Source organism: Ursus americanus, chromosome X (assembly GCF_024610735.1).
Source record: "Ursus americanus isolate L20-20 chromosome X, mUrsAme1.1.p, whole genome shotgun sequence".
Lineage (NCBI taxonomy): Eukaryota > Metazoa > Chordata > Mammalia > Carnivora > Ursidae > Ursus > Ursus americanus.
The window spans coordinates 36237000-36246510 of NC_142164.1; the positions used below are offsets into that span (position 1 = coordinate 36237000).

At 42.0% G+C, this 9511-nt stretch overlaps 1 protein-coding gene across 1 annotated transcript in view; it reads left to right on the plus strand.

Annotated features, from left to right (window-relative positions):
- The window catches only part of DCX (doublecortin), a 99075-nt gene extending 94026 nt beyond the window's left edge, over positions 1-5049 (plus strand). The window contains exon 7 of the mRNA XM_045788433.2: positions 4993-5049. Coding sequence (XP_045644389.1) covers positions 4993-5049 — 57 coding nt within the window. The remainder of the gene's footprint in view (positions 1-4992) is intronic.
- Positions 5050-9511: the final 4462 nt, after the last annotated feature.

Here is a 9511-nt window from a genome sequence, read left to right on the forward strand (position 1 = left end):
GTAATAATTTTTGTCTTAAAGTCTATTTTTTTCTGTTATTCGCATAGCCTCTCCAGCTCTCCTTTGATTACTAACTGCATGGTAAAGTCTTTTTCCATCCTTTTGCTTTTAACCTATGTGTCTTTAAATTGTACTTCTTTCAGGCAACAGAAAGCTGGATCATGTTGCTTTTTGTAAAATCCATTCTGCCGATCTCTGCCTTTTCATTTCAGTGCTTAATCTACTTATGTTTAATGTAATTACTGGTAAGGTAGAAATTACATCTGCCATTTTGTTATTTTCTACATGTCTTGTGTCTTTTTTGTTCCCTTATTCCTCAATTTCTGCTCTTTTTTGTGTTAGATGTTTTTTCTAGTGTACCATTTTAATCTCCTTGTTGTATTTTTACTAATTTTATTTTGAGTTATTTTCTTACTGGCTGCCCTGGAGAGTGCAATTAGCATCTTAGTGTAATCTACTTTGGAATAACGTCAACTTAATTTCAATTGAATATAAAAAAAATTTACTATAGTAAGGCTTTATCCCTTCCCCCTCCTTTTAGGCTCCTATTGACATACAAATTACCTCTTTAAGCATAATAAGTCCATCAGCACACTTATATAATTACTATTCCATGCAGTTGTCTTTTGAACTGGATAATAGAAGAAAAGAGTTACAAAAATAAATGTGTACTGTCTTTTGTATTTACCTATGTATTTACCTTTACTAAGTGTTCTTTCTTATGTGGATTTGAATTACTATCTATTGTCCTTTTATTTTCCCCCTGAAAGCTTCTCTTTAGTATTTCTTAGAGGCTATGTCTGCTAGCAATGAATGTGCTGTCTTTGTTTATCTGAGAATGTCTTGTTTTCTCTTTAACTCTTGAAGGATAATTTTGCTAGATTTTCTTAAATGCCTTGATCTGATAAGGCTCTCTGCCTTGGTTGAGATGCTGTGTGTGTGTGTGTGTGTGTGTGTGTTTGTGTGTGTGTGTGTGTGTGTTGGGGCATGATTTCAACGCTCCATCAGGCAGTTTATAATTTTGCCTTAGTCTTCATTTGCTGCTTGTGCAGGGCCTCAAGGCCAACCAGAGGTGAGAGATTAGGACCTTCTTAGGTCTTTTCTCAGAATACACCCAGTCCTGAACATGTGCCATGTCATAGAGATTCCTGGGAATATGTGAATATGTTGGAGCTTTTCAAAGTCTCCCATGGACATTAATTCTCTAGCTTTTCCTTTTAAGGTTTTGAGCAGCTTCATTTGCTCCAACAGTTTCCTCTACTTTAGGCAGCTGTGATTTTAAACAATTGCAGCTGATTAATGCTCCCTGAAAAGGTGGTCCAGAGTGAGCGTGCTCTGCATCAGGTCAAATAAAGAGCCCTACGAGTGGGAGTTTCCAAACAGGTCAAATAGTGACAATTCTCTGGGAATGGGGCATTTTGGGGAGGTTTCAACTCATTCTACACCCTCTGGTCACTACTAAGTTGCTGTTTTTCAGATACTGAAATTGGGAGGCTGTTGGGTTTCAAAGCTACCCTGGAGTTGGGGAAAGGGAGAAGGGGGAATAGAATAAGCTAAAGCACTACACATTTTGGTATTCTTACTGAGATTCAGCCATTTTTCTTGAATAAACACTTTTTGGATTGCTGAAAGCTTTTGGTTAATTTCCAGAGTTCTGAAAAAGTTGGCTTCGACAATTTTTCCAGTGTCACTGTTGGAGCAGATTTTCGAAGAGTCTTTCTTTGCCATTCTGGAAGTCTAGAGCTAAAAGATACTTTTGGCTATGTTCACTTTTCACTTTACTCAAGTACAAGGGGACTAAAATCCCTTCAGAGAAGTGACCCCAATTGTGTGCCACTTGGCCTGAGTTCCATTTTACAAATTTTTATTGAACTCCTATTATTTCCTCAGTCTTTCACTTCCTGTTTATCAATTGCATAAGAGATTGTGTTTGTTAGTTTAGAACAAGGGTGCTAAATACTGCCTATGGCCTGGTTGTTTGGGGATGCCCCCCCATGTTAGAAAAGAAATGTTTCTTATTCTTTAAAGAGTTATAAAACAAACGAAACCCAAACAAACAAGACTGCATGACAGAGACCATATACGACCAGCAAAGAGAGCCCAAAATATTTACTATCTAACCTGTTACAAAAAAAAGTTTGTCAGCCCCTGATTTACCATGAGGGGATGGCGGGTTGGTGAGAAGTGAGTCTATTTGCTATAGTTGCCTTTCTTGTGTTTTTTAATGATTAAGTAGTCCCTTGAGGGTCTTAAATAACAGTCTACAAAGTGGAAGAAACCTTACATATTGTCCTTTCCAATACTGAATTTTCTTAATGAAGATACCAAGATTCAAAGACTTGTTCAATGTCACGGTACTAATTACACAGGACTAAAAGCTGAGGTTTCTGAATATACTTTGCTCCTCTTTCCATTGAAGCTGCCTAAAAATTTTCTTACCCCTTCTCAGCAAAAAAAAAAAAAAAAAAAAAAAAAAAAAAATTCTTTTTAAAAAAGATTTTATTTTTAAGTAATCTCTACACCCAACATGGGGCTCGAACTTACAACCCCAAGATCAAGAGTCACACCCTCTACCGACTGAGCCAGCCAGGTGCCCCATAGCAAAAAAGCATTCTAACGTTAGATAAATAAGTCCCTCTCCTCCTTCCTCATCTTCATATTTTTCCTCTGGCTCACAGAAACTGTATGCTCCAATTTTTTGGACAGTTCTCTAAGTTCTTTCTTTGTATTATACCAAGGAGGATCTCATAAATATCCACAGAGTTGACCCTACATTTTTTGGTTCCCTTTAGTATCCTGCTGATACTGTGAAAGATTACAGTGGTTTTCAAACTGCTTCATTTGGAGATGGGTGAGATTCTGCCTCCCCCGTGTCCGATTCAATCACAACAGCTACGCTTTTATTTATTTTATGTATTGGGCTTCCAAACAAAATTTCATTTGAATAGAAGATTTAGAAGAAGAGAGAGAGATTAAGAGAGAGGGAGACAGAGGTTTGAAAATCGCTGATTTAGACTAATGGGTGAAGTAAGTCCAAGAGGAATCACAAGTACCTCCAAATACAGCTCTGGGGACAGTGGGAAAAACCAATGCCATATCCTCTCCCCATCGCCTCAAGATGTAGACAAGCCCTGGGCAGTATTGGAGCCATGGATCCTAATTCCTGGTGCAAAATGGAAGAGCATCAGGAAATAAGTTGCAAGTAGGCAGATGGGGTTCATTTTCTGCGTTAGGCATTTATTCAGGACCTGGCCGTTCTCCGGGAGCCTGAAATGAACTGACACATATATTCACAACTGATTTTTGACAAAAGCACAGATTCAATCAAAGGAGGAAAGATAGTCTTGTCAATAAGTGGTGCTGGAGCAACTGAATATCTATAGGCCAAAAAATGACCCCTAACCTAATCCTCATATTTTATGCAGAAATTAACTCAAAAATGGACAATAGATTTAAGTGTAAAAGAGGTAAAAAGGAAACATAGGAGATCTTGTGATCTTTGGCTAGGCAAAGAGTTCTTAGGTTTGACAACAAAAGTACCATCCATAAAATAAAAAGAATAATAAATTGGACTTCATCAAAATTAAAAACTTTTGCTTTGTCAAAGACCGTGCAAAAGGTATGGAAAGACAAGCTACAGAGTGGGAAAAAATATCTGCAAGCCACATATCTAACCAAAAACATATATAGAAGATAAAAAAAACTATTAAAACTCAACAATAAGAAAGAAAAAAAAAAACAATTAGAAAATGAACAAAAGACCCGAAGAGGGGCACCTGGTGGCTCAGTTGGTTAAGCATCTGACTCTTGATTTCAGCTCAGGTCATGATCTCGGGGTGGTGAGATCGAGCCCCCGAAAAGGCGGTCCTTTTGGGCTCCACGCTCAGCATGGAGTCTGCTTGAAATTCTCTCCTTCTCCCTGCCCCTCCCCTTGCTCATGCTCCATCTCTCTCTAAAAAAAAAGACCCGAAGAAAAGAAGAAACGTTTCACTGAGGAGGAATTACAGATGTCAACTATGCATGTGAAAAGGCGTTTAACACCAGTAGCCGTCAGGAAAATGCAAATTAAAGCCTTAATGAGATACCAAACGAACCCCCAAGAATAGCTAAAATAAAAAGTAGCAAAACACCAAATACTGGTGAGGACATAGATAAACTGGATCACTAATACTTTCCTGGTGAGAATGTAAGGAGTACCCCCACTCTGGAAAACAATACTGCAGTCTTTACAAACTAAGTGTGCAATTGCCATAGAACTCGGCAGTGGTACTCCTGAGCATATCCCAGAGAAATGTAAACTAATGTTCACACGAAAACCTTTATAGGCATGTTTATAGCAAGCTTAATTTGTAATAGCCCGTGATGCCTTTCGATGGGTGAATAGTTAACCAAACTGTGGCATAACCGCACTGTGGAATGCTGTTCAGCACTATAAAGGAGTGAGCCTGCTGACGTGTTCAACAACTTGTACGAATCCCCAGGGAATTATGCTAAATGGGAAAGGCCAGTCCCAAAAGGTTACATACCATAGGGTTCCATTTATATAATAGTCTATGAATGACGAAATTGTAGAGATGGGAAACAGATCATTGGTTGCCATGGGGGGTTTAGAGGTGGGAGACGGGGGACTGTAGCTCTAAATGGGGTAGCTCGAGGGAGCCCTTTGATGAGGGTACAGGTCTGTATCTCAGCTGTGGTGATGGGCACACAAATATACACGGGTGGTAAAATCGCATAGGACTAGGCGCGCGCAGGCGCAACACGAGTGCATGGAAACTGGCAAGATGTTATCGTTGGGGGAAATTGAGTGAAGGGTACATCAGCACAAGTATTCCTCCGGATACTTTGGCTTCCTCTGGATCTGTAATTAGTTCAAAATAAAAATGAAAGGAAATACTAATAATAAAAAAAAACCCAGTCATCTGATGTTGCCCATTTCAGAGCCCAAGATGGCAAGAAAAGGAGTTAACTTTATCTCTTATCTTCTTACAGGATCTGTACCTGCCTCTGTCCTTGGATGACTCGGACTCACTTGGTGATTCCATGTGAAGGAGAAGAGAATGTTCAGAGTCCAGAGTACAAATCCAAGCTTACCGTTACAATAGGGTACTTCTGCTCAAGTGTCCAACAGGGCTATTGGTGCTTTCAAGTTTTTATTTGTTGTTGTTATTTTTTAAAAAACACACTGTAATATGTTGGGTTTATGTTCCTGTGAATTCTCCTCTGGGCCACTGATCCACAGTTACCAATTATAAGAGATAGATCGATAACCATCCTTCGGGGTCACTTTCCGGGGATGCAAAATGTGCTAGTCCATGACCTTTCTATTGAAAACTTAGGCGCCTGCGTTACTTCTCCCGTGTCTCACTTTGCTCATACACGACAGTCTTCCTTCTGTAGAGGGTTGTTTACATACATAGCACTTAAAATGCGTATGTGGGAAAGAAACTCATTGGCAAATCCAAGAGTGACAAACACAAGTGCCCCTTGTCTCCCGATCTCAAGAATGCTGGAGGTTCCTGGGAAGGCAGCAAGGCAGCTCCCCAGCCTCGCTCTTCACTCCCGACTGAGCCCCCAGTTTGCCGTCTAGCACCGACTCTGGCTGTCAAGGGGGAGAAACACCAGCAGCTTGTAATTCTGACGCCAGGTGCTTGGGACCCCGGTGCAGGGCTAGTGAAAAAGAGACTAGCAAAACTGAGAAACACTGGAGGCGTTTCGGTAGACTTTCTAAAGCACAGTGAATTGCTTGTCAATCTCTCCAGTGGGGCAATTTGGAATCAATAAGCAATTAAGAGTTGGCGGTGAGGGACTTCATGTGCCCGATTCCTCTAGGAGGCTGTCTAACATAGCGAGTTATTACACAAACTGTATGGTATCCATCTATCTCTGTTCTATTGAATGCCTTGTAAACAGCCAACACTGAAAACACTGTGAGAATTTGTTTTCAGGTCTGACACCTTTCGGTCGCTTTTTATAGCAAGAAAACCAATATCCTTTTTATAAAACTTCGTGTCTGTACTTCAGGAGCCAACTCTTCAGGCTCCTTTTTTATAAACTGGTGATTTTTCTTTTGTCTAAAAAACACATGCAGAAAATTTACCAAAAAAAAAAAAGAAGAATAACGTAGTTTAGAAATCATGCTGTCACTGCCAAACAGAAACCTCCAGGAGGAAAGAAAACGAATAGCAGAGGCCAATTCAATAGAATCAGTCTTTTGATAACTTTTTAACAGTTACGCTTACATTAATAATTTCAACGTGGACCAGACATTCTAATTATATTTTAAAGGAAATGTTATGGCATATTTTAAGCAACTCTTTTTTATCTACAATCCTGATATTTCATACTGAAGACACAGAAACCTTTCACTTGTCTTTAACACTAGAAAGGGTTTCTCTTTGCTAAGGACCGATCATTCGAAATAGTTCTCAGTCTTTGAGGTACCGGTTCATAACACTGCTTTTTGTCTGTGATCATAGCCCATAACGGCGAAGACAACTAAATTTAAGGGAAAGCCATGCATGCCAATTCTGTGTTTGCTTTTAGCAGATATGAAGATTTTTTTCCTTATTGCTTTGTAATTGTTCAGATAGTTTGCGAGGTGCAGCATTCAAAGCCAAGCTGCTGTTTGGCTCCTGTTCCTCCGCTTGAAGTGGAATGAGCTTGGGGTGTGTGCATGTGTGTGTGTGTACCCGCAGTTGCTTCAGAATCAGGAGATACTACAGGATACCCCCCCACATGGATCCGTGGCAACTTGGTGGCATTGCTGGCATGCACTGTGTGGAAGGGAACTCGGTGGCAGAAGGGGTAGCTCAGATGTCCCTAGACAAGCTTCAGATGACCTTAGCTACAAGAAATAGGTTCGGTTCAAGAGAAGTCCTGATGATGGTAGTACTGATTCCTGGTTAAATTGGTCACCGAAGAACCCCAAAGCGTGAGAATTGCTCATTACCCCTCTCCTTTACGTGTAGGCTTGTTGGAAACCACGACAAAGCCCATTTTCCTTACCCCCTACTTCCTTCTGGAAGCTCAAGGTTTTTCCTTAGTGCCTCCCAGAACAATTTGTAGTTAATTGGGAAAAAACTGGTACTAGGGATGGTGGGGGGGGGCAGGGACAGTGTAGAGAGAGTAGTAGATGGTCTATTTTTCATCTTCAGGCCAGACCCCCAAAGATTCTACTCTCTCCAGATCTCATTTAGCCTAGTTCCTTCCATTTAAGATGAGACGGAGGCTGAGTCCGCTAACCCACAGACTGGTGAGGAGGAGGACGAGAGGAGGAGTTCAGATTTTCTCCTGTCCAGGCCCTGTGCTACCTCCCTGAGCACTTCCTCGCTGGTGGCGTGTGTACTAAATGGACACATTTTCTTTAGAGCGACCTTTGATCCAACAGTCTTCAGTCATAAAAGTAGATTTTCCATCTCTCTTTTAATCAATTATAAGAGAACGTTTCTGTACTGCCACTTCACAGGGCTTGGTCTTGTTCCAAAATGCAAGCCTTTAATGATTGCATTTTAAATTAGTCCATTTTCAAGGCAGAAGAAAAAAATTGTAACTGCGCGCCTTCACCCCTGTCATTCATGCTGGATTTTGCCCAATCCGGTTTTACCACTAAAGTCCCATTGTGTTACCTTCTGTGCACTCAGCAAATATCAAGTCATTCAGCAAGCATCTGCCACCACTCCTCCCATCCTCCCTCCCTTTTTTACGCATGTGCGTGCCCACACATGCACGTGCACACACACACACACGCGCGCGCACACACAGTCCATCTGTTGCTTGTTCCTACCTCCTGATTTTTCTCCCTTACGGAAATAGAAATAGGGACAAAGAAGGGGAAAATGTATATATGGGGGCTGGGCTGAACAACTTCATAAGTAGTGTTAACTAGGGGTAAATTGAGAGAAAATTTCCTTTTCTCTTCACTGTTTTGGAAAGGATAGCCATTAGCATGACTGCTTTGTGTCCTTAAGGACTTTAGTATTAGCCTAGATTGAATCATAGAGTTTTCTAGCTGGAAGGAACCTTAGGATCACATCATCTACTCCAAATTCCTCATTTTCAGGCCAGGAACGGAGATGCAGAGGTGGAGTAATTTCCCCAGGGTCACACAGCTGGCCAGGGGCAGGGCTGGGATTAGAACCCACATCTCTTGGCTCTTACTCCAGGACCTTTTCCCTCTGAACTGTATTGCCTTCCACTAGGCTCCTGAGAATTCTTTTCCAGGGTCATGTTGCATCTTGGAGCCATATGCTGCTGCCCTGAGCTCAGTGGGAAATCCACCCAGCAACCTAATACGACTCTTTCTCCCTGTGTTCACATGGTTCCCATCCACATGGACTGCAGATGTCCCCAAAGGGAAGGAGACATTGAGGACCTACAGGAACAATGAGGTCCCTGACCTTGTCCACCCAACACAGAGGATCACTGCCCCACCTCGACGAGCCCTCAGGACAGCCCTCTGAGCTCCTGCCCTGTCCAATTGAAATGGGGGAAGACTGATTTTTCCCTGTCAGCTCACCTCATCTCATCTCCTACTGGTTGGGTCTTCGTTGGATAGAGGGAAATGTTTCTTGTTCCTAGAGCAGGGAAAGGAAGGAAGAACAGAACCATAGCTTTGTTCATCCTGACATTCCAAGACGGCTTTTTGTAGTTTTTAAATGACTGTGGCTGCCATTCACTGACAATGATTTCTTTTAAAATATGGGAGAGAAGCTAGCTAGAGAAAATAACTTGGTCTCGCTGTGGTGGTTCTCATCCACAATGTTCCCATAGCCATCCGGCCCCAATGGGGACAATTTCCAGGTATAAGCAAGGGGCTTTGTGACTAAAACGCACCCTGGCTGATGGTAAACATCGGCTCCTTGTGTTTGCACGAAAAGAGCAGGCTATGTGCTCTGCCTCCCATGCTCATCTCGTGTACTCTGCTTGCTCCTGGGTCCTTCCGTGGCAGAAACCAGGGCAACAAGGTCTGGACACGTGGTTTGCCTCGCAGCAAGGCTTCTCCTGGGAATGAAGGGGTATTCATTAGTTCAGGTCCCAGAAACTTCCTTCCGGGCTTACCCCACTTCTCAGGAAAGTCTCTCTTCTTCCTGCGTCTCCTCCCCAATTGGAAGGAACCAAGGAACCTTAAAGTGGACATAGAATTCTAAGAAGAAGGAAAATAGAAGGGGTTTGAGCCCCCTAGATCCTTCTTTGAATCACCCAGCCCAAGTCTTAGAGCAGCAATCTGGTGCTTGCCTTAGACAAAATTGTGTCTACTTTCTCTAGTCCCTTCAATACTCTGGCAGGACATGCTCTCAATCCTGCTCAGATTTGGTTCTAAATAGCTTTTCTTGTTTAAAAACAAATCTCCCTGGGACAAGGGAATAAGCGTGCAAGAGCTAGAACGTTTTCAAAGGTCAGCCTGCCAAGACACATCTCTGGATAGATGCCCCGGGACAGGGTGGTTCGAATGACCTCTTTTGCTACCCAAGTTGCTATGGGGACTAAAGGGCATTGGAGATATATTTTT